Source organism: Podarcis vaucheri (assembly GCF_965113315.1).
Source record: "Podarcis vaucheri genome assembly, chromosome: 11".
Lineage (NCBI taxonomy): Eukaryota > Metazoa > Chordata > Lepidosauria > Squamata > Lacertidae > Podarcis > Podarcis vaucheri.
This window is the reverse complement of record NC_138749.1, coordinates 62300510-62326513: the sequence shown is the minus strand read 5'-3', so window position 1 is coordinate 62326513 and position 26004 is coordinate 62300510. Positions and strand designations below refer to the sequence as shown.

General features: G+C 43.4%; 1 protein-coding gene across 3 annotated transcripts in view; it reads left to right on the top strand.

The window, feature by feature from the left end:
- The window catches only part of VPS13A (vacuolar protein sorting 13 homolog A), a 161800-nt gene that overhangs the window by 97365 nt on the left and 38431 nt on the right, over positions 1-26004 (top strand). For 2 of the 3 annotated variants that reach the window (XM_082241457.1, XM_082241459.1), the window contains exons 36-50: positions 54-181; positions 1217-1389; positions 2069-2292; positions 5470-5702; positions 6762-6854; positions 7199-7555; positions 9158-9259; positions 10522-10680; positions 10965-11226; positions 18443-18603; positions 18931-19034; positions 20301-20598; positions 21211-21606; positions 22915-23019; positions 25010-25156. In XM_082241457.1, the coding sequence (XP_082097583.1) occupies positions 54-181; positions 1217-1389; positions 2069-2292; positions 5470-5702; positions 6762-6854; positions 7199-7555; positions 9158-9259; positions 10522-10680; positions 10965-11226; positions 18443-18603; positions 18931-19034; positions 20301-20598; positions 21211-21606; positions 22915-23019; positions 25010-25156 (2942 nt within the window). The remainder of the gene's footprint in view (positions 1-53; positions 182-1216; positions 1390-2068; positions 2293-5469; positions 5703-6761; positions 6855-7198; positions 7556-9157; positions 9260-10521; positions 10681-10964; positions 11227-18442; positions 18604-18930; positions 19035-20300; positions 20599-21210; positions 21607-22914; positions 23020-25009; positions 25157-26004) is intronic. The other variant, XM_082241458.1, reaches the window with a different exon arrangement.

Genomic DNA, 26004 nt, shown 5'->3' with positions numbered 1-26004 from the left:
TTTTTTCTTATTATGGTAATTATAATTGTGTCTTATGTTCCTAATGTTTATAGCTGGAGTAAGAATAGTGACATCTGCTGTTGTAGAAGCACGTTCCTCAGTTAAGACTAAAACAGTGCTGAAACTGGACTTCCAGATTGATTCCCTGACTCTAGTTTTGTACAGTCCAAATTCCAACCAGGTAAAGAAAACATAATTTTCTATAAAATAAACTTGGTGGGTTGGACCCAGATTTTCTGCAACTGGCTAGAGATATGGGAGGAAACAACTACACCTTCAAACCTGGAAAATAATATTTTATAGGTTTGTACTAAAGTGGCAGCTAGATGCTGCCAATTGAGCAGAAATAAAATTTGGGGTTACTGGGAATACTTTGCATGAAATGAGTAGTTCAGTTCTTTTGGCCTGAATCTCAATTGGAAGAGGTCCAAATGGTCCACATCCTCCAGGAATGCCTGGAGTTGTTAAGTGTCCACCCACTCGATCACTTTGATCAGGAATGGAAGATTTGAGACTAGGCAATAATTGGTTTAATAACCACTTATTTAAGGGGGTCCAGGAAGACTCCCTTGCAGAGGGAAGCATTCACCACCCCATGGTGCCCATTGCTCAGTCCTGCCTGGCTCATTTTTATGAGCCGGGATGAGCAAGGATCAAGGAGACAGGTGGTGCCTTGGCGCCTGCCCTTGGTCAACATTACAGCACTCTTGTTAATACACCAGAATACAAGCTAAATGGTCACTATGGAGGGAATGGCAGCAGGTAGGATAGCAGAGCGAGCAGGGGCACAGTCCCAGTAAAAATAAAAATGAACAGAGTATTGAAGTGTTTTAAAACTAGCAGGTTTTTTTATATTGTGACAAAAGCAAGCATATCCGAATAGGGAACTTTTCATTAGGATTTTCTTCATAAGTCCTGGCCATTAATGTTTATTTTTAAATGGAGCCTTTGCTCCATTGTATGAACAAGAAGCCATTGTATGAACAAGAAGCCATGGGTATACTTTGGTACAACGGCATATATGTTGTGCAAATGACTTGCACAAAAGTTTGTGAAACAGCATTTCTAAGTAAACTCCTTCTGGTTGCAATTCTTTCAGTCCAACATTATATGATTTACTAATTAAATTTTGGTCTGATTGCAGTAACAGAATTTGTATTTTTGCAGAAACATTTTCTTTATATCATGCATTAAACTATGCATTCTCTTTTCAAAGCAGCCTACAAATCAGGGTGAACGAGACGGTCATTTGAAACTTGCAGAATTTAAACTGCTGTTAATATCAGCTGCTGTCAAAATGTTGTCAGATGGGTCAATGAATGCCTCAGTCAAATTAACAAACTGCACTTTAGATGATAAACGACAGACAGTCCAGAATGCTACACCAAGGTTGGTTTTTCCTCAATTTTATTTTATTAAATCAAAAGAAAAACAAATAAAAGAATACTAAATTCTGGTTTATGACACTATAGCGATAGTACATAAAATACATACCCACTTTCATATTGTTAGTATATAGAGTTTGTATGCAGCAACTGAAATGTAACTTTAGTTAATTGAAGTTTTGCTTGGAGCACACCTTTAGCTGAAAGGTATTTTGACTGAGACTTGGTATAAAATAAAACAGCTTATGTTTATTAAAGGAAGTACATTCTTGATAGGGAAGGAGTTCTGTACTGTCTAGTTGAAGCTAGCTATATACAAAAGAAACAAAAGAAGCCATGCTTGCCTCTTTGTTCTCAGAAGATAAATTCATTTCACCTCTAGGTTCAGAGAAGGAATTTGAGGAGGAGCAGGAAGTTGTAACCTGGATGCAACCTAAGATTTATCCATCTAAACATCAGAGAGAGAGAGAAGTCAGCATAGCAATAAACTTACAGGGGTAGTCTGGGAATCTGGAGATCCCCTCCTCTTATCTGTATTAACCCATGCAAACCCCTCTCAGAAACTGAGCCGAATGCAAACTTCCAGCACTTATTAGTACCAAAGTGGTTATTGTCATTAAGAACACTTGGGCAATGTAATGCTTTTCTAATTATAGTATTTGCTCTACTAACTTCTCTTTCAGAATGGTAGAAATGAAGCGTGAATCTGAAAAGAAAGTCATGATGGATATATCTTATAAGCAGGCGAGAGATGGCAACACTGTTCTTGACACATTTGTTAATGAGACATATGTTTGTGCTAGCATAGAATTTCTTCTTACTGTTGCGGATGTATTTCTAAATGCTACTGCTGAAAGTGCTGCTGCACAGAAAAACTTCAAGCAAACTTTGGCTGTGAAGGAACAAGGTAAGTGATCAGTACCAGGACACTGCGGGTGCAGACTGAAAACCTACTTAATTATAAGTATTTCTGTACTGCCATATCATAAATATTAGGGCGGTGTACAACAGTAAAACATAAAACACTACTAAAAACAAAACACATAATCATTAAAGTGACTAGCTGATCAATTTAAACAGCTGCAAAGGCCTGTTAGCAATGCTATTTTTCTAGAAAAAGAGGTGCTGGAACTCATCATGAATGCCTCCCTCGTTCTCTTAGCATGGCAATGGAGCCTACCTGAGAGGAGCCAGAACTGAGTTCTCATGAGTTCCAACTGGAAAAAAAAGCCCTGCCTGTTAGCATGAAAAGGTCTTCAAGGGACACATGAAAGTCAAAAGCAAGGATGTCTGCCAAATCTCTGCTGGAAGAGTATTCCACAACTGTAGATACGGGCTTAAATGTTACTTTTCTGTCTTTCCTAATAGAATCACCGTCTATCTGAATTTCTCCCTTCGGTTATAACTTGGTATATGTTAAAGTCACTACATGACACCCCAACCCTTTTATTTTCATGTATTTCTACTTTTACATTTTATCTATCTTGGAGGAAAACCTAAGTCTTTATTTTTAAAGTACCTCAAGGCTTATGTATGATAAAAATAATATGAGATATACATCTTAATAGTGAGAATGATCTTAAACATTTGGAGGAACTTTCTGACGGTAAGAGTTGTTCAACAGTGAAACAGACTGCCTCAGAAAGTGGTGGACTCTCCTTCATTGGAGGATTTTAATCAGAGGATGGATGGCCATCTGTCAGGGATTCCGTAGCTGTAATTTCTGCATTTCAGGGGGTTAGAATAAATGATCCTTTGGGTCTCTTCCAACTCTACAGTTCTATGATTCTATCATCAAAGGACTGGTCTTTTACTGCTAAATTAAAGCTTTCTATAACTCGCTTTTTATAGCTAAATTATGTGATAGTTAATTTAAATTGAATTGAATTTAGAGTGAGTTTCTGACTATATAGTCTAACCACATCTTATTTGGCAACTGACACCTGAAGCTGACCCATTCTTCTATCCCATTAGCGTTCCTTTCTCTCTGTTCATGTGCTCCTTTTTCCCTCCCTGGATTCCAAACTTCTTTCCCTCTATGTAGTTTCATAATAATTAGAAAAAAACAGTATTTTGTTTGATAAAAACAAATCTGTTGTGGTGCTGTATTTTATCCTGACAGTATGGCTTTGGAAAAAATGTTGTTTTCCTCCCAGCTGTCTGAGAACAAATTAGTAGGCTTTTGTAATTTCTCTGTGTGTATACAGCATATTAAATCAGGAAGGATGACTTTTACTTGCTTTCCAGAAAGTAACCCCATTGTATCCAGTGGGGCTTACCTCTGCATAGCATTGGAATCCCAATCTGTGGTTGTCATAGTGAAAACTAAAGCAAAACAAGTCTTTATTTCACATTAGAAAATCCATTTTATTCTAAGCCAGTAAAGGCTAGTAGAATAGAATATCAGTGTATTGTATACAGTGGTGCCCCGCAAGATGAACGCCTCGGAAGACGATAAACTCGCTAGACGAAGGAGTTTTTCGTTTTCTTAGCCGCTTCGCAAGACGCATTTCCCTATGGGCTTGCTTCGCAAAACGAAGCTTGCCCCGCAAGCTCCGGGGGTAGCGGGGAAGCGCAGCGCGTCTTCCCCACTGTCCCCGGACCTCTTTTGAAGCAAGGGGCGGCGGGGAGAAGATTGCTTCTCCCCGTTGCCAGCCCCGCAATCTCCGGGGACAGAGGGGAAGGCGCGCGCGCCTTCCCCTCTCTCCCTGGACCCCTTTTGAACCAAGGGGCGGCAACAGGGAGAAGCGATCTTCTCCCTCCACCCCTTGCTTCAAAAGAGGGGACAGAGGGGAAGGCGCGCGCACCTTCCCCTCTCTCCCCGGACCCCGGATTCTCCCCGCTGCCCCTTCCCTTGCTTTAAAACAGGTCCGGGGACAGAGGAGAAGGCGCGCGTGCCTTCCCCTCTGTCCCCGGAGATTGCGGGGCAGGCAACGGGGAGAAGCAATCTTCTCCCCGCCGCCCCTTGCTTTAAACAGGTCTGGGGACAGAGCGGAAGGCGCGCGGCGCTTCCCTTCTGTCCCTGGACGGTCTCCATAGGAACACATTGATTGATTTTCAATGCATTCCTATGGGAAACCGTGCTTCGCAAGACGAAAAACTCGCAAGAAGAAAAAACTTGCAGAACGAATTAATTTCGTATTGCGAGGCACCACTGTATAGCCAGAGGCCTTTACAATGTACAGCAGAGGATAAGAACAAGGCTTTCCTCTGGAATCAAACAACATGGCCTGTAAAAGTTTACCGCATAAGGTTTTAAAATTAGGAAGCATTAGCATATCTAGAACGGAGCTTCTTAGCTGCCAGAGCAAATTTGGCTACCAAATGTGTAATTTGAAGATCTTTTTCAGCTAAGAGTTCGACTGTCACTTCATGGGGGGGGGGGTCGGCCTGAGAAGCAATTAAGAATAGATGATTAAGAATTTTACCTGGGCATTGTATATAAGGAGCACATCAGCAGGTAATGCATGATATCCTTGAACTGATTGCATCCATAAATGCATTCGCGTTCCATATAGGGAATTCCCAGGTATCTCCCCTCTAAATATGCTGAGGGCATCTGTTGGAACCTTAGTTCAACAAAGGTCCTACGCAGCTGCAGGAAATTCAGTGTCTCAAAGTAATGGGACCTTGAGAGGTTGATCTTGATTTGGGGGGTACCAAATAGAATAATGGACAGCTATAATGGATGCTCTATCTTGATTGGCATTCTGGTTGAAGATCCAGGCACCAGAGGCGAAATGCTCCTGCAATGAGGGGGAGGGCAAACTCTGTAAGGGCTTCTTGAGGAGAATCCCTTGTACAGCCTTGTACAGCCTCCCCTGCTGGGCAGAGGGGGATCTTTCCAGATTTAATGGTAACTGATCACTCACTGTGACAACAGGCCATATAGTCTAGCATTTGTTTGGCCACTGGGGGAAACAGAATGCTGGACAAGATAGAGCTTTGGTCTGATTCAGCTGGGCCGCTCTTAAAATAGAAACACTGGAATCTATCATCATTTTTACTTAAAAGCAAAGACTAGAGATGGATTGATGGTTGTGAAGTAAAATTGGATTAATTGTACTAAATGTTGCATTTTTAGTTTCTGTACAACCGGTATCCACAATGGAAATAAATGTCGTCGTTAAAAATCCTGAGATTGTGTTTGTGGCCGATTTAACAAGAAGTGATGCTCCTGCACTGGTGGCTACAGCACAGTGTGAAGTCTCCATGAAATACGGCCCTGAAATGTATAAAATGACAGCTGCTGTTAAAGATATAAAGGTGAAAGCCTGCCCTTTTCTTCCAGAAATGAGAAAGGGCAGTATTACTACGGTAAGATTATAAGATAGCTAAGGCAGAAATGTGCAGTGCTATGCAGATGTAAATTAAACCTGTGCTTATGGTATATAACAGGATGCAACATAAATGAGTAATATTAGAGTCTCTTAAGACAATAGTTACATTCTATAGTGACCCATAGTTCAGTGGTCCTTATCTGACCTCCTATCACTGCAATTGAGGAGGGGCGAGAATGTTGCAGTCCTGCTCCTGCATTTGCACCACATCACTCTGCGGTGAAGCTAGTGATAAGAGTAAACACCACCACCCCACTGACTGCTGCTGGTCACTGTAAGGGCAATACCTGAACACTGTGACTTCTGCGGAGACGTGCAACCTTATTTGATTACAATATAGATAAGATTACACTTTATCATGCATACTGTATAGTGCTGACGGGAATTGCACTTACTTGTTCTGAGTTTGCCCCCACATTGCAGACCATGAGTTTGGTGCTGCGTGTTCAATTCTCAGTCTAGCTCAAATTAACAGATAAATTACATGAAAAGGATAACAAAGACTTTAAAAGAGAGTGGGAACCATTTACAACATATATGGAGAAACAACATAAAGAATTGGACTTACTGGCAGGGTTTGAATAAACAAACACAATTGAACATAACAAAAAGTAAGATTATATTGGGAAAACTTTGGGAAACAACACACAGGGTGAGTAATATGGAAATAAAACAAAATGGGAATATGAGGGAAGTCCAGGGCAGGAAGGGGGGAAATATGGAAAAATTTTGGAGAAATATTGTTAGAGGATGTATACATGGAAAAACCAATAACAATTTTTTTTTTTAAAAAAAATTCTCAATCTAACTGGAATTTGCTTGAACAGCACCAAGTTATGTGCTTTTATCTCCTTTCCTTCTAGGCAACTACCCATAGATAAAGAAATTTGTCAATTTTTTTACAAGTTAGGATGCCTGCATTTGTTTCACAGACTGCTGTTTTGCATAGGAAATGTATATGATATTCACTGTGCATTTAGAAAACATTTTTAACTGGCAAAATTATATGTTTCAATTTATTGTGATTTATATCCAGATATTGCAGCCCTGTGACCTCTTCTTTGAGATGATACAGTCAGGTGGAGATCCTCAGAAAGCTGATCTGTCAATTAAATCCCTCACAATTAAGGTACATTTAAAATTGTGTCTGGATTCATCCCTGGGGGAAAAGATGGTATTTTTTGCCTTTACAGACCATTTTATACATTTCCTTACAGTTTTTTGTTTTTCAAGTTTTGAATCCATCATAAGACTAAGACGTCCCTTGGAAAACTGAACAAATAAGTTACTCAGAGGATAGTATTACATTGTTTCAGTCCTTCCACTGCCAATTTCAAACATATAATCCTATTTGTATACCTATAATAATACTATATTTGTATTTCTTCTAATATGTAGTGGTTTCTTGATTCACTAAGTCAAATTAGAAATACATAGTTCTTCATTTGAGAATAATCTTTTTTTTAAACTTAGGTGACGCCAATTATCTTAAATACAGTAATAACCATTACATCAGCACTCTTCCCAACAAATGAGACTACAGAGAAAGACATTAGTCCAGTACCTCCAGATATTTGGGATCAGAAGAATATTAAAAATCTAAAAATGTGGTTTCTTGAAGAGTCAAGTGAAAATAAAGATCCTGCTTCTGTAATTGAGTTGGTCCCCACAGGAGAGACGATGAAAATGAGAATTGAAACTGTTGTCATAACCCTTGAAGCTGGGGTTGGCCACAAAACAGTGCCAATGCTATTAGCAAAGTCATCATTTTCTGGAGAAGTTCGAAACTGGAGTAGTCTGATCAATCTCTCTTCTCGTCTTGAATTAGAGGTGGGTAGAGTTTTGTTCTGTTATGGAAGAAAAAGGCAGACATTTAAAGCTGTTTTGTGAATTGTGTCCACTACGCAGAAACAGTATTTGCATGTTGGGTGTAATAGTTGCCTAGCTACTTTGCTAGTAAGAGTTCAGCTTTCCCCACAACATTTCAAATTTGGTAGCCTTTTGGCACCAGATGGCTACTGAATAATCTAAAGCACAGTATTTAGTAGTTCTGCCTTCAGATACCACATTGCAATGTATCCTCCTTGCCCAGAAAAAAAATGGATTCAAGGTATCACACAGTTGTATAGGTCATTGTGATGTCTCAGTGCATTAGGGCAACATGGCATTAGAGTATCTTTCACATATTTCCTTGTCCCCTTGAAAACACATGGAGGGATCAAGCTGGGGTTATAACTTGAAATATAGTGTGGTGTTGTGAACGTGCCCACCCGCTTTCACAGGTAGGATTTAGTTGGGGACAGTGGCACCACCTTGCACTGAAGATTGAGGGCCCATTGTCACGTGTGCAAGGCACACTTGTGACTCACACGCACATGTGACATGTGCTTGTGACATTGCACAGTCGAGAGAAAACCGGGCACTGCGGCGTACAGCAGAGCGCCCCGCCATATTGGGAGGGTGTGGGGTTTCCGCCCCTGAAAATGCCTATGTATGAATTTGTTTTATGTGTGAAGATCAGTGCATGCTAATCAACACACAGTCTTCACAGTAAGGCGCTATTCCGATGGCATGAGTATCACAATGACCGGTAGATTCTTATCTGCTGTATCCTTCATCCGCCTTCACAGCTGTTGTCACATAGTGCTTGTTATCTTCTGCCTGTTCTGCCATTGAAGACTTACTGGATCATTCTTTCTAGCTCCTCCCCTTTGACCTTACTGCAGTGGGTGACCCTACTGGGAGTATGAGACTCCCGATGGCTTCACTCACAGGGATAATAGAAACGTGCAAGCCCATTCACCATGACAAGGTGGTGATCCCATGAGTGAGAGGCTGGGCGCTGCACTAAGCTGTGCGCCCAAGCACACCGTGGTCAGGAGAAAGATGGTCACAGTGGCGCGTTCCAGAGCACCAGCACCCTGCACATTGAGGGGGCCCAATCCAGCTCAGCCTCCATGAGTCGGTGCCCCTGGTTGGGAAGCTTCTGTAGGCATGGCCATTGCTGAATGTCTTTTTAGAATTAACTTATTCTTAAGATATTTTAGTGCTTTGGGATATAATTAAAACCAAATGTGTTACTCTACAGCAGAGCTTTCCAAACTGTGTTGGCTGCAGTGTGTAGTGTGTCACACAAATCCTCCCAATTCTTCTCCTGGGGCTCGAAAGGGATTAGTTCAACTTCCGGTTTGCTATTAAAACTGAATTACTGTATCACGAAACGATGTATGTATAAAAAGTGTGTCACCAACATTAAAATTTTTGAAAGGCTTCTCTAAAGTTTATCCTCCAGTTGGGCAAAATAATAATATAGGAATAGTGATTGTCATACAATAATAGTCCATTGAGTTTTCAATAATGTTTTTCATTTTCATTACATGCTACAGATGGATATCACTCATTGTACAGATTAATTATGTTTTGTATTTTTAGGTACATTATTACAATGAGATGTTTGGTGTTTGGGAACCATTACTTGAACCACTGGAAGTTGAAAACACTGATGAATTCAGACCTTGGGTTCTAGAATTGAAGGTATACTTTTAGAAATACAAATTCATTTTGGTATAGGATAGATGGACTTTAATGTTTGAATAGATGTTCTTCTATCTCCATTTTATATAATATTTCAAAATATTTATTTATTTCCATTTATTACTCATTTCCAATATAACATATCAGAATGATTTAACAATAAAAACATAAACAAGTTCATATTTGTGATCCTGTAAACACATACACCGTATTTTTCGCTCTATAAGACGCACCTAGTTTTTGGAGGAGGAAAACAAGAAAAAATATATTCTGAATCTCAGAAGCCAGAACAGCAAGAGGGATCGCTGCGCAGTGAAAGCAGCGATCCCTCGTGCTGTTCTGGCTTCTGGGACAGCTGCGCAACCTGCATTCGCTCCATAAGACACACACACATTTCCCCTTACGGTCTAGGAGGGAAAAAGTGAGTCTTATAGAGCAAAAAATACGGTACTTAAAATTCTTCATAATATGAGAACAATAGTCTTGTACCTGTTGTCACTGGGTAGAAATATATCCTCACTTAAGAAGTAAAACATGGAAACGGATGCCTGTCTTTGAAGCCGTTTTAAAGCTGCATCCATTACTATGTACTGAGGAACCTGACCTAGTTCTGTTTTAGGCTGGAAAGAGTTACGCTGAAAATTTGCTGCTTCAGTCTACTTCATGTCATCTGCCAGGCTGCAATTCAGGAATTGTGTATTTATCATACTTTATTCTGTCCTTCCTCTTTCATGTAGCGTAGACACACTGCGCACTGTATGCAGTAGGGGCCCTGCAATATTAGTTCTGCTTCTCCACACATACCATACCTGTCAAGATGCTGAGCTTTTCTAGTAAATTAATTAATTGGAACTGAGGTTATGAGCCAGACTATTATTTAATGTATTTTTCACTTTTCTTTCACTATCTTTAGTCTTTAGGATTCACAGATACTTGAAAAGTTATGTATGGACTTAATTTCAAACGCATAGCCATGGAGGAGAGAACAGCTTCTGCCTGCCTACATTTTCAGTGTGCACAACGGAGCCCTTTATGCCACTAGAGCACACACGCACGTGCACGCACACACACACACACACACACACACACACACCCCACCTCTGAGGCTCAGCAAAAGCAGGTAGAGGGGCACCTTCATTGTATCCAACATACCAAGAGTCTAGATTGCTGTGCCCATATTGCAAATGTTCTAAATGGCATCATCAGCTTTCTACATCCAGTATTAATTTCTCCTCTCTTCCCCTCCCCTTTTTCTGTTAAAGATGAAGAAGAAAGCCAAGAAAGCTTTAGTTGAATCAGTTGCTGAAGAAGAACAATACAAAGTCCCAGAGTACAAGACAGTAATAACTATTTTTTCTCAAGATCAGCTGAACATTACATTGTCCAAATGTGGTCTACTAATGTTGAGTAACCTCGGCACGGTAATAAGACTTTGATTTGCATCTGTGACCTAAATAAAGTAATATGTTCAATTTACTGTGGTGGACAATGAAGGCACTGGATTGGGTAATTCCCTCATCACGTGACGGAGGCAGGAGCACAGAATTGTGGGAGGCAGGCTCCATTTCCTCTGTCACGTGATGAGCAAGTTACCCCATCCAGTGTGTTCATCATCTATCTTACGAATCTGCTCTTCAGGTCTTTCTTTTTTTTATAAAAAATGTTGTTAGTTAATTCATTATTTCACATCTCTTTTTTTGGCTAGGCATTTGCAGAAGCAGCTTCACAAACTTCAGAAATCTCCAAAAAAGACCAGGCCCCCTTTGTATTAATGAATTCCTTAGGAGTCCCCACCACTGTCTTGCCTAGTGACTCCTTCAATGTTCTTAATGTTGACTCAAAGGGGAATTCATTTCATCTTGAAGATGGGCAAAGTCTAAGTATGGAGTATGTCAGAACTAAAAGTGATCAAGACCAGTTTACAGCAATGACTACCCTAAGCAGCAGAGTATTCTACATCTGGCTCAGTAAGTAGGCATAGTATGTATCAGGGGGTTGATTAGCTGCTTGTGCTTAAAAGTGTGCCCCTTCAGAGTTTGTGCGGCTCCACAAGCCTCTGTGTGTGACAGAGTTCATCAGACATGTCTGCTCTAGTCACTGGTGGTGTCCGACAGTGGCTGTTTGCGGAAACGCCTCCAACAAAGAAGTTCCTTAACGGAAACACGTCTCCTGGACTCACGACGTGACAGCTTCCGACGAAGCATGGGTCTCCCTGCAGTTGCTTCTGACACCTCCCCACTATTTTCGCTAGAAGTGTCTCTCACCCCTTTCTCTCCCCTGCTTCCTGCCTGCGTTGCTGCGTCTCTCTCAGTATTACTGAGATTCCCCTCCAGAGACCCCGTGCTCCCCCTGCTGGTCCCTGCTTTGGCTGTTGAGTCTCTCCCAGTCTCTGGGAGCCCTACCACCTCCTTTCCCTCTGATGTCAGTTCCCTGACATCCACCTCCCCTCCAGGGCCCCCTTCCCCCCCGCCCCCTCCCTCTCCTCTGGGCGGTGAGGAGCTGAAACCCCGAAACGAATCCTCTTCATCTTCAGACGTCTCGAACATTTCCCTCCATCGGTCTTCGTTCCGACTCGCTGAATCCTCCTCCACCTCGGAATCAGCGAACCCCTCCAACTCTTCTTCTTCGTCGGTGGTGGCGAAGTATTCCCTCCGGAACCTCGCCACTGGCTGGGGTTTACGAGGGAATCTCTGATGAAAGGCTTCAATCAGAACCTCGTCATCTACATCCTCTGCCCTGACCCAGGTGTTTTCCGACTCCGGTTCCCCTTCCCACCTTACCAAGTACTCTACTTGCTCTCCCTTCCACCTGGAATCGAGAATCTCCGCTACATGGTAGCTTTGTTCTTTTTCCTCCATCGCTGGTCCCCTATTGACCCTCCCCTCTCTGTCCCCTATATACGGTGACAGCAACGATCTGTGGAACACTGGGTGCAACTTCATGTGGTTCGGTAACCGGAGTCTGAAAGCCACTGGGTTGACCTGTTGCGTGACTTCAAATGGACCCAGTCTTCTGGGTCTTAACTTCTTACAACCTCCTTTAAACGGTAACCCTTGGGTGGACAGCCACACCTGGTCCCCCACCCTAATGCTTTCCCCTTCCCTTCTGGTTTTGTCTGCCTGCCTCTTATATTCCTCCTTCGCCCGGTTTAAATTAAGTTGAAGTTGGCGGTGGATAGCTTCCATTTCTTCAACGAACTGTTCTGCGGCTGGAACGCTCCAGTTCTCCCCCTCCCCCCCTGGGAAGGCTCGGGGATGACACCCGTGATTGGCCAAAAAGGGGCTCATCCCCGTGGACACGTTCTCTGCATTGTTGTAGGCAAATTCTGCCAACGCCAGCTTCTCCACCCAATCATTCTCTCTGTCATTAACATAACACCTCAAATATTGCTGGAGGACACCATTGGCTCTTTCCGCCTGCCCATTGGTTTCGGGATGACGGGCAGTAGAGAAATTGACCTCTACATGCAATAAGCTCATGAGTCTCCTCCAGAACCTGGAAGTAAATTGTTTCCCTCGGTCCGAAACCACCCTCAAGGGGGCGCCATGCAACCTAAACACATTTTCCACAAACAATTTGGCGGTTTCTTCTGCTGTGACCGCATGTGAGCAGGCTATAAAGTGGGCCATCTTGGTTAACAGGTCTACCACCACCATGATGGCTGTTTTCCCTTTGGACCTGGGCAGATCAGTCATGAAATCTATTGCCACTGCCTCCCATGGCCTCTCCGGCGTGGGTAGTGGTTCTAATAAACCTGCCGGTGCCCGCCTCTCCCCTTTGGCTCGTTGGCATCTGTCACACCCTCTCACATATTCCCGCACATCTTCCCTGACCTTGGGCCACCAGAATTCCCTGGTGACCAGCCACATGGTTTTGTGTTGCCCAAAATGCCCGGCTGTGGGGTTATCGTGCAGTTGCTTGAGTACCTTTTCCCTCAATTCCCCTTCAGGTATGTATAACGCTCCCTTGTAGTACAATGCCCCATTTCTCTCCTCAAAACCCCCGGGTTTGTCTCCCTCCCTCCTGAGACTCCTGAGTTTGTCCTGGGCGTATTCATCCTGCACCGTTCCCTCTACCAGCTCCCTTTGCCCCACCAATGCCGCCCCACACACCCAGCGGTCCTCGGGAATGACATGGGTCTCCTCGGGTGCACCCTCTCCCTCCAAATATTCAGGTTTGCGTGAGAGAGCGTCAGCCCTAACGTTCTCCGGGCCTGGTACGTAACAAATCTCAAAGTTAAATTTGGAGAACTCCTGGGCCCATCTCAACTGCCGTTGGTTGAGCACTCGCGCAGTTCTCCAATACTCTAGATTCTTATGGTCCGTGCACACTTGCACCTTCTGTTGTGCACCAATTAGTAGATGCCTCCATCTCCGGAAGGCCTCATAAATGGCAAGAAGTTCCCGGTCGTACACCGTGTAGTTCCTCTCAGATTTGTTCAGCTTTCGCGAAAAGAAGGCACACGGTCGCCACTCTGACCCCTCCTTCCCCGGCTGCAGAAGAAGCACCGCCCCTATGGCTCTGTCCGACGCGTCTGTTTCGACCCTCAGCTTTTTTTGTAAATCCACATGTAGAAGTTGTTCGTCAGAGGCGAAGGCCTTTTTCAGTTCATCAAACGCTCTCTCCGCCTCCCCCGTCCAAACAAACTTCTTTTTGCCGCTGAGACAGTCCGTGATGGGCGCCGTCAGGTGGGCGAAGTTCCGGATGAACTTACGATAAAAGTTTCCAAACCCTAGGAACCTCTGCACATCCTTCTTGGTCTTGGGTGTTTTCCATTCCAGCACCGCTTGAACCTTGCTGGGGTCCATAGCCAACCCCTTATCGGACAAGCGGTACCCCAGGAATTCCACCTCCTTGGTATGAAACTGACACTTCTCCAGTTTCACCCACAGTCGGTTGGCTTGCAGCCTGCTCAACACTTCCCTGACGTCTCTCACATGTTGCTCCTCGTTCTCCGAATACACCAACACGTCATCTAGGAAGGCCACGCAATTCTTGTAGAGCAAAGGCCCCAGCACGTGGTTCATAAAACTTTGAAAACACGCGGAGCCTGTTTGTAACCCAAAAGGCATCACGAGATATTCAAATGCCCCCAAAGGGGTGAACATGGTGGTCTTCCATTCATCCCCTTTCCTTATACGTATCAGGTTGTACGCCCCCCTCAGGTCCAGCTTTGTAAAAATCTTTCCTTTTCGCACCCTGGTCAAAATATCATCAATCCTGGGCATGGGAAAAGCCGCAGGCTCAGTCACTGCATTTAACTGTCGAAAGTCACATACCAGCCTCGGCTTGTCCGTGTTTTTTTTATCCACAAAAAACACTGGGCTACCCCCCGCTGCCTTAGACTCCCTGATGAAGCCTCTCTTCAGGTTCTTGTCAATGAACGCTCTCAACTCCTGCATCTCCCTGTCTGACATGGCATACAGCTTGCCTACAGGAAGCTGGGCTCCAGGGAGTAGATTAATCTGGCAATCAAAGGGCCTATGCGGGGGTAGTTGATCAGCTTCCTTCTCGCTGAACACATCGTTGAAATCAGCATACTGTGGTGGCACCTTCCCTTTCTCCATTACTTCAGTCCCTGCCAGGGTGGCTTGGGCCCCTGCTGAACCCCTTTCCCCCCTGCAGTGTTCTAAGCAATGTGCTGAACCGAAGGAAACCACTCTTTGATGCCAGCCCACCAGCGGATCATGTAGGGCTAGCCAGCTCATTCCCAAAATAATGGGAGCGCCTCCCAAGGTGGCCACATTAAACGCTATCAGTTCTGTGTGCCTTGCCACCCTCATTATCATTGGGACGGTCTGCAAGCTGACTCCTCCTCCCAACAGCTCCCTGCCATCGATTGTGGTCACCTGCAGGGGGTTGCTTAAAGGGATAGTCTGTATCTGATGTTCAGCAGCAAACTCCTTGCTCATAAAATTGCAAGAGCTGCCGGAATCCAACAGCGCCTTTATTTGTAGGGGGTGTCCATTTTGCAGCTCTAGCGACACTTCAATCACTAGGGCAGGTCGAGGAGCTTCTGGTACGGGCACTTTCACTGCTCTTGAGCCTGGTTGCAGTGCCCTGACGGCAACCAGGCGTTGGCTTTTACTTGCTCCGTTTCTCCCTGCTCTCCTCCCTCCACTGCGCCCACCATCCCTTGCCATTCCTTCCTCTGGGGGCAGACTCTGGCAAAGTGGCCTGGCTGTTGGCAGAGATAGCATTTCCGGGCTCCCTTTCCCTCCTTCTTCGCCCCCTCACTGGGCTTTGAAACTGCGCGCGCGCGGGCTGTTCCGATTTCCATCGGCTCTGCCGGCGGGAAAGCTGGCTCAGGAATGTCTGGAATGCGTAACTCCTTCCAACGTTCCCCTCTCCCTTCCCGCCTCTCCAAGGCTCTTGCCTCCTGGCGCGCTCCAATGGTCAGCGCAGACTTGGTCAGCTGATCCATCGACACAGCCCTGGGGCTCCTGGACAGCTCGTCTTTCACAGCCGAAGAAAGACCTTCTTCAAACAGCATCTGAATGGGTGCTGCCGATAAATCCCACCCCAATCTGTGAATCAGCATGGTAAATTCAGTCCAGTACTCACGGACAGATCTGCTTCCCTGCTTGCAAGCCATCAGCTGTCTGCGCACCAACCCTTCCTCAATATCGCTGGAAAACATGATATCCATTGCACGAAAGAATTTCATAGTGTCCTTTAGGATATCGTTGTGCGTTGCCATCAGGGGCCGAACCCAATCACGCGCGCCCTTCTCAAGATGCCCAATTACGAAAGCAACTCGCGATTCCTCATCAGGGAACTCATCAAACTGCACATTCAGGGCATATTGCATCTCTGTCCTAAAGGCATGATAGTCCTTGGGGTCCCCCCCAAACTTCTGCACCAATCCTGGTACCTTTCTGGGGAACTGAGTGGTTCTCCCCTTCTTGTCAGCATCCTGCGCCCTCCTCTCCTCCAGCCTCGCCGTCTGCAGCGCAAGTTGGACTTCCAATGCTCGGTATCTTTCCTCCAAGCTTGGATCCGCTCCTCCGGCTCCGGCTCCTGCTGGGTCGCTCATGATGCTTTCTCCTGCACAGGCAGCGTACAAAGACTGTCGGACTGCTATCAGGGGGTTGATTAGCTGCTTGTGCTTAAAAGTGTGCCCCTTCAGAGTTTGTGCGGCTCCACAAGCCTCTGTGTGTGACAGAGTTCATCAGACATGTCTGCTCTAGTCACTGGTGGTGTCCGACAGTGGCTGTTTGCGGAAACGCCTCCAACAAAGAAGTTCCTTAACGGAAACACGTCTCCTGGACTCACGACGTGACAGCTTCCGACGAAGCATGGGTCTCCCTGCAGTTGCTTCTGACACCTCCCCACTATTTTCGCTAGAAGTGTCTCTCACCCCTTTCTCTCCCCTGCTTCCTGCCTGCGTTGCTGCGTCTCTCTCAGTATTACTGAGATTCTCCTCCAGAGACCCCGTGCTCCTCCTGCTGGTCCCTGCTTTGGCTGTTGAGTCTCTCCCAGTCTCTGGGAGCCCTACCACCTCCTTTCCCTCTGATGTCAGTTCCCTGACAGTATGTATTATTTGGTCTCTATAAATAAAGAAATTTTGCTTAGTGTTAGGTCAGCAGTGGAAACTCCAGTCCACAAACCTTATTAAGCTTGCCGGGGCCTGTCAATTCATGCCTATAACCAAGGCCAAATTTAAAAGTAGAATTGGGAACACACTCTAAGTGCACTCCTGATTCTTCCCTTCCAGCCACTGGTAGAATTTGGTGTCTTTTGAATTATGTGGTGAGAGGAAAAGGCACCAAATTCAAAAAGTGTTATCGTATTTTTCGCTCTATAGGATGCACTTTTTCCCCTCCAAAAATGAAGGGGAAATGTGTGTGCATCCTATGGGGCGAATGCAGGCTTTCGCTGAAGCCTGGAGAGTGAGAGGGGTTGGTGCGCTCCGGGGACAGCGGGGAGGTGGAATGCCGCCATCCTGCTGTCTCCCGATGTGGTTTGGAGGCTGACGGCAGGGAGATGCGTGCTTCTCCCCGCCGCCAGCCCCGCAAGCTCCGGGGACAGCTGGGAGGTGCAGCGCGTCTTCCCGCTGCCCCCGGACCTGGTCTGAAGGCTGGCAGTGGGGAGAAGAGCGCTTCTCCCCGCTGCCGGCCCCACAAGCGCCTGGGGGGGGAATACATTTTTTCTTCTTTATTTCCCCCCCAAAAAACTTGGTGCGTCCTATGGACCGGTGCGTCTGTGGGGTGAAAAATACGGTAAATTGCACCAGAAAGGAAAAATCAAGAGTACACTTGGAGCATGTTCCCAATGCTTCCTTTACACCCACAGCTTGTTCAAGCTTCATGGCTCTGCATTAGGTATAGTGATGAAGTAATAACTAACAGCTTACTTTAAAAAGTACATTTTAATTTTGAAATAAACTTTTTAAGGACGTTATGTCTACTTATGTGGCCTGTCTCTATATTACGTCATTGGATAGAATGTTTTTTAATCCAACCAAACATATTGTTCACTAACAGACTATCCTCCCCCAGATAGTTCAGTGAACATTCATATGTATGCCAGGAACAAATTACATTTTACTTTGGAGATCTGTGATTGAATCTCTTGATTTGTATTTTTCTAAGCACAGCTAGAATTGGATTGAAGTGAAAGGAGTATGTTAGCAAGTTGAGGGGCAATTTGCTTTGGGAATTTTAACACAACAGGAAACGGACTAAGTGTTAGCATCTAGCACAAATTAGTGAACATAGGAAATGTTATCTACTTTCCCCACAACAATACCCCACCTTTAATGGACATGTTGATATTTTCAAATTTTATTTTTCAAGGCAGGGTGCTCTTCTTTCTAGTACAGGTGGCCACGGATTTGATTTTTTAAAAATAGCAACAGCACAGGTGAATAGCTATCCTTTCAATTACAAGGACAGAATATTTCACAAAAAGCACTGGGTCAGCACTGGTGTGAGTATAGAGCTAAGAAGAAAATGAATTTAAAAAAAAACTTTTAAAAGACCTCAGTCCATTCACTTCAACCTATATTTTTCTCTGGATGAAAGTCCATCTAGTGGGAGTTTGATGCCCCCTAACTTATGAAAGCTGAAAATGCATCAAATTCAGAGAAATAGATACCTCTGCTTACTTGCCAGTTCATTTTCAGGTCGTTTTCAGCAGTTTCATTTCAATACAAGTCAGTGTATTGCCTTCTGTTTCTAGCTCCTCAGAACCACTCCACTACAGAAAAGATTCCTCTGACAAAAGTGGGACGAAGTCTTTACAGAGTAAGACACAATGACTCTGGTGTTGTGAGATCTGTAGTTTGCCAAATTGACACCACTGAGGGGAGCAAGATGATAACAGTGCATTCTCCTATTCAGGTAAGTTTTGCTCACTAAACATGATGCCCCAGAGTTCATAAATTAAAGGTTCCCCCCCCCCCACCTAGATTAGCAAGAGTGTCATTTTCATCCTATTGCCTGGCTGAGTAAGGCTATATTTGCTATGTGCAGATACATTTTGATATAGAGGTGCTTTCAACCCAACAAACACACACATACTAAAGTAGCACAGACCTTTAAGAGAGCAGTACCCTTTTGCCTTCTTGCACAGTTGAATAGGCCCTCTGTTGGCGGTGGTCTTTGCTTATTAGTGTGAAAAGAGACATTTTAGCATTTTATAATACGCACTGTTGTTTTTCCATATAGATAAAGAATCATTTTTCAATTCCCTTGAGAATATTTGAAGATGGAAAATGTTTAGGAATGGCTCTACCAGAGGATGAATTTAACATACCATTGACCTCTTACAGGTGATTTTTAATTTCCTTTTTTATTTTTCTCACTTCATTAGATATTTTATGAATGCTGACCATCCAGCTAATTTAAAATATATATAGTTATAGTTTAATACTATTGCTTCAGCAATATTCTATAGATAAACTGACTGTTTATTGATATGCTGCCTTCCTCATAATTTATTCTTTCCAAACAGAACATGGTTGAAGTTTCACATTCTCACTAGTGTGATTCCACTTTAATATTACCCACTCACTTATGGATTTATTGAAATGATCGATCTCTTCAATGCATACCTATGGAGAAGTTGAACTAACTTGTCAAACAAATGTGCGTGTTCCTGGAGCAACTATCACAGCCACTGAAATTTTCCTCAAGCCCTGCTGTTAACATTTTATGCATGGATAAAACATGAATTGGGTTGGCACTGCATCCAAATCTGAGTTTGTGGATTTACTTGCTTACTGACAAGCTGGTGTCAGTCAGTATTGCGGCCTTTAAACTGGCACTGTGACTACTCTCCCCTGATGCCTGAGCTTATTTTAATGCACAAAATCATTGAAATTACTGGAGCAGCTCAGGAAGGAAGATAGTAAAGCAAATGATCTCACAGTGACCTTCCTGTGAAAGCATGTGTTCCTCCTTTTCCTGTGTGAGCAGCCAAGGTTGCAGAAAGAAAAACAACTGCCTGTGCCTTGATAACAGTTGTATGAAAGTGGTCAAAGTTCACTACAGGACATCACTAGTCTAATTTTCACAGATTTCAGTTGCAGATTATTTTATGTATGTATTTATTACAGTTATATCACACCTTTCCTCCAAATAGGACCAGGGTGGTAAACAAGTAAAACAATAAAAACATCTTAAAACAATTCTGATTCTGGAAAGTATTGGACACTGGGAAAGATCTTAACCTAAAAAGCTTGTTGAAAGAATTTTTAGGTGTCTGGAGAATACATTTTAGCATTCAGTGATGTATTCCTTTTATCGCTTTTAAATTGACAAGTTTTTATGGCTGCTTCTACAAGTGCTACATGCCTGTCAAATCAACCTGCTAAAAGTTCTGTCAAGCAACTACCGGTATGTGGTTCAAATTGATTGTGATTGTTTTATTTATTTCTTGTAAATATTTCTTTATTAATTTCTTGAATGTTTCCTTGACATAATAACTAACTTCAGCAGAACTTGTAAACATGCTATCTAAATGAGTCATTGTGTCACACTGAATGTTTTCTACTGGAAAGTGAAATGAGGATAATAATTGGTGTGCTCATTTACAGAGCGCTACTGTTTTTTCGACCAGTAGCTGATGAAGGCGGAACTTCCGGAGAGTATGCATCAAGTGAAGGAGTTAGCTTTGATGAAATGGTGAAGAATTTTGGCAAAGTGTTGCAGAAGAAATGTCAGCCTACAAAATCATCTAACCACCCACTCATCATCAATATTGTTCCAATGCAAGATACTCTGATATCTTCAGTTGGTATAGATGATCAGTGGGATTTACCATATGTTGTTCATTTATGGCCTTCTGTTCTTCTCCGCAATCTTCTTCCATATCAGATTGCTTATTCCTTAGAGGTAGTTTTCTCTAATTTTTGTTTTCCAATTCTTCTAAGTATATAAAAATACTATTTTATTGTCTGTAGCATCACAGTGCATGTTCCATAAATATAAAGCATTCTGGTGATATCCTAAAATGTTCTATCTCTTGTCTAGAATTCAGTTACTAGCTTCCAAGGGTACAAAATTGACTTTGGAGTGCCTAATCTTTCTTAACAATCCTCCTTTCTAACTGGTTCATATCCACCGTTAGTGTACAGTTTGATTTGCCTGGTTGCATGCAGGAGGCATCCAAGACAATTGGGTAACCCCCCCCCCCCCGCGCCCACAGCCTACAACAGGCAGGAACATATGAATTTGACTCCTAAGGCGTTCGGGAGCCGAGGTACGACTGTATAATTGGGAGGATAGATACCAACAAGAAAGATATGAAAGATACGGCATGGTGTCCAAATGAAAAACCTGAACACATGACATGGTTACCAATATCATTGTTATTGTGGCTTTTCAAACATAGTTGAAGCTAATGATAAATAATTGATCATTCCCCCATGTGTTTTGTATTTGAATAGAAATTGTTATTGAATTAAGGACTATATTGACCATATCTTTGAACTTTTTTTTCAAAAGGAAAACAGTACAGCCTGCCATACTCTAGAAAATGGATGTTCAACTCAGATTCATAACGCAGTATTAGATCAGAGCAAGCTGCAATTACATTTACTTAATTATCTTGGTAAAAATTGGACTGCTGAATACTACACTCGAATGAATCAGCAAGAAATTAGTTTCATCACATTCTCATGCATCACTGACGTTGACAGGACAGAACTGGATATTGCTGTGCACATAACCTATGCCACGGGACAAGTGATTATAGCAATTCACAGTCCATACTGGATGGTAAATAAGACTGGTCGAATGTTGCAGTACAAAGCTGATGGCATTCATCGCAAACATCCACCTGATTACAAGATGCCACTTCTTTTTTCTTTCCAACCAAAACACTTTTACCATAACAACAAGGTAATGTTTTAAATCTCAGAAAATTTAATATCTCCAGAGTCAAAATAAGTTATACAATGCATTAAGCTCTCAATATAGTATTCCAGGACTGGTCAACACGATGCCTTCTAGATGTTTGACTCCAAATCCCATAGCCCCAGTCAGCTTCACCAGTACTCAGGAATAATGTCATTTGAGGTCCAAACAACATCTGGAGGGCACCCAATTTTTCTTGTGCAGGGAAAAGGAAAAGCTCAATTTTTCCTTTTATTACCTCAACTTATTATCATGCAATACAAACTAATGAGGAACGCAGGTGGCGCTGTGGGTAAAAGCCTCAGCGCCTAGGGCTTGCCGATCGAAAGGTCGGCGGTTCGAATCCCTGTGGCGGGGTGCGCTCCCGTCGTTCGGTCCCAGCGCCTGCCAACCTAGCAGTTCGAAAGCACCCCCGGGTGCAAGTAGATAAATAGGGACCGCTTACAAGCGGGAAGGTAAACGGCGTTTCCGTGTGCGGCTCTGGTTCGCCAGAGCAGCGATGTCACGCTGGCCACGTGACCCGGAAGTGTCTTCGGACAGCGCTGGCCCCCGGCCTCTTGAGTGAGATGGGCGCACAACCCTAGAGTCTGGCAAGACTGGCCCGTACGGGCAGGGGTACCTTTACCTTTACCTTTACAAACTAATGATAGAATACATCAGTATATTTCAAACGATATATTGTGCTCTCTATTCCTACTAATAAGTGATATTATTACTTTCTTATATTTATAAGTTGGGTAGTGGGGATTTTTGCAAGAAGATTTTAAAAGAGAAGATGCTAGATAATAACGTCATTAATAAATGCATAGTTATTCCCAGTTAAGAAAAAACTATCTATTGTGCATAAAGAAGGGTTTCAGATGAAAAGATTCTCTAGAACTGTTCTTGTATTTGGAAGACAATAGTTACTACGTATACAGTATGTTAAGCGTGAACTCTGATGCTCATTATGACAGCCACTAAGAAACAAGAGAGAAATATCATAATCCTTAGAGGAACTCCAAGGTTTGCAGAAGTACATAAAACCCATAGGGCGCAAAGAACCCAATGAGGACTTGACCATGCTCGGCGCTCACAGAATGCTGGTGTCTTTTGTGGTGACAGCAGAACACCAGGGATGTTGAAATTGAATGTCCTGAATGAGAGGACATGGCTGGCTGGAACACTAGTCAGGAGTATGTAGGTTCCAGTTGCTGCCATCTATTATTCATTTTCAAATGACAGCCAATGTATTTTTCCTTGCTTTAAATGTCATTTGTAATGAAGTGAGCATAACAAATGTTCTCCTTACAGGTTCAGCTTATGGTGACAGACAGTGAACTTTCTGATCACTTTTCTCTGGATACTGTTGGCAGTCATGGTTTCGTTAAATGTAAGGGCAACATAAACGATTACCAAGTGAGTTGGTTTAACTAATACTGTTAAATACATTGTAGGCATAAGTCTATGCATGTTTAATTGAAAGAAGGGTCATGCTATGTTATGACATGTGATATATGATTTCTTTAACAGTCTACAAGCAAAGCATAAGTTATTCCATCAAAGATCAAACTAAGGCTAGCATTGTAAAAGCTGGGTTTGTCCCTCTCCCATCCATTCTTTACTGCTTGCCCAATATTCTGACTGTCTTTGCAGCATTGTAGCATTGGCATCATGTAAGCACATCACCAACTCTCTTACCATTGGCCACCTGCATGAACTGGGACGAGATGTTTTCGTTTGTGGGGCATCATATCCAGTGGAAAGGGTGTCCACCCTGTCGCAAGACACTAGACAGGAGCAAAGACTTGTGGGAAGCAGGCTGAACTCAGTTTTTCCTCCTGTCTAGACGCAGACAGTACATTCCTCCCAGCTCTCCCGACTCAGCTAAGTTTTTTATTAGTTTCTGAACCCCCTTTTTTTCTTTAGATTTACCTTATCGTCGTTTTAGTTTTACAGTTCTTTGTGCGTTGTGGTTCCCCGCCCCCCAAAAAAAACCCTTTCCGTTGCTCTTTATATTTGGTTGTTCGCTTATAAGCCCCCTTTCTTTTATTCCTTAGTTGTTTACTTACATTGATAAATTTTCCAGAACTGGTGCCCTTGCTGCAGCACCAACGGCCGTTCCCGCCTTCAGGCGCAGCGGCCCACTGCCAGCGCGCCCTTTTTCTTTCCCTCAGCAGCCTCTGCAGCCACTGCCATTTTTGGGGGGTCACAACTGTATTTCTGTCTTTAGTTTTGGTGTGCGCACTACTTGTGTGACTGGTGGTGTGGTGTTTGCGTTCTCCTGTCCTGATTTAAAAACAGCTTGGCCACCTCCTCCCAGTTTGCTGTTTTTACACCAGCAACGGAGTGAGTGTCCCTGTTACATCCCTGCCTGGCTGCTTCTATTAGCCTTTGATCTTAAGCCTGCCTGCCTGCCTTCCAGTTTGCTTTGGCAGCGATGGAGTGCCTGCCCCTTGTCCTCATCCTCCTGGTCTGCAGCTGTGACAAGGAGAGAGTGTGTAGCTTCTGTTTCCCACCCACTCCTGCTCCATGGTGTGGCAAACCAAGTTTGGCGTGCGGCTTTTGCCTGCCTTTTCTCCTGGTCCATGGAGTGGCAACCGGAGACCTTTGGGCTGAATATGTGCAAAACTCCGTTTTGTGACTGACTACTCCTCCCACCCCCCAAAATGTGGATGAAATTCAGGAGTCTTCAGAGAAAAATGAACAGCAGAGGGACACAGACAGTGCATTGTTAAACATACTAAAGCAAAACGTGCCCAAAATTCTCCCTTCACCATTGAATGAGAAATCAGAATTCTGTTCCTCCTAGTGCTCAAACGCAGGAAACCTCACTCAAAGGAAGCTGATCTGTCTCTTACCTCTGGAGTGGCAGTTTGTTCTTGTCTTTGTCCAAAGCAGTCTCACTTCTAGCTTGTGCTGCCTTTCTGCCTTCTTCTATCTCAGGCACTTGCTTTTTGGAGTGTTTTTCTGAGTTACTTGTTTGTGCAACTGCTTCCTCCCTAGTTGCTGGTCTCTGTATTTTCGGATGAAATTGTCTCTTAGTGTGATTACCTTTGTGTGCTCCCTCAGAATCATGCTTGAAGCCCTGGAAAGTTTCTGCTAGTCCGTATAGTCAGTACTGACAACAATGAGCTACATGGACCAGTGTTATGCTTTGGTGTAAGGCAGTTTCATGTGGTTAAATATATGTTCATTTGCTCCAAGTGGTGTTGGGGAGCTCATCATATGGATGTTTATGACAGAATTTGCATTGATCTGTAGAATGCAGTGTGAATTGTATCCCCCAATTTTTCTTGCAAAAAAGTTCACAGATTGTGCAAACAACAATAACTACCCACATACAGTTTGGGGGCACCCTTAATAGTAATGAGACTGATGTACACTAAACATTTTTTGTCTTTCCCAGGTTGGTGTCACTATACATAACAGCAGTTTCAACATCACTAGAATAGTGACTTTCACGCCTTTTTTTATGATCACAAACAGAAGTATGCATACTTTAGAAGTAGCTGAAGAGGACAGTGAAAAGTGGATACCAATAATTTCCCAGCAGGTAAGTCTTTTGGGGTCTTTTTTATTTTGAATTTCTTCTAGTATCTGGGGCACTTGTAAATCATTTCTTCTTCCCATCACACACACAGTTCACCACATAAAGTGCTGCTCATTCTAAAGTTGTCTGATTCTGAACTACACTATGCAAGCTTAAAAATAATAGAAGGTTTTAAATCCTTTTTTCTTTGCCTATTTCCTTTGCTATACACAGCAAAGGAAACAGTTGCACTACAAACTGTATATAGCACCCTGTTAGTAGCTTATGTTAATAGCAACATTTATTCTGTCTTAGTCTTCATTAGCTACTAACATGAGTTTGACCAAACTGTGGGAGGCAGTGGAAGACAGAGGAGTGCCTGGCATGCTCTGGTCCATGGGGTCACGAAGAGTCGGACACAACTAAACGACAAGTTTTCATCAACATCAGTATAGGATTCTGTAGCCTTGGTTAATTTTCAGTTCATTTGTTCTCCCTCCCCACCTTTTTTTTAAAGCACCAATTTGTAACAAAGTGTTGGTACCATTTTGTTCATCTCTAAAGAATGACATTAATGTATTCATTCTCACACATCAGAAATTAACTAAGGGTTAATAGGCTCAATCCACTGGTTGTCTCTGCAAGCCGTCCTGACCCTTCTTGACAGTGCACTCACTTGAGCAAAATTAGTGTGTGGAAATGGGAAGTGATGACTATTGTAATTGGCAGCAATTCCTATGAATGCAGTGTTTGAGGGGAAAAGAAATATCAGGCTAATTAAAATTGCAACTAAACATGAAAACAGTCTGGTCAAAGTTAAGTACTTCTGTGTTCCACTGAACTAAGTTAAATGGGTGAAATTGAGGTATTTA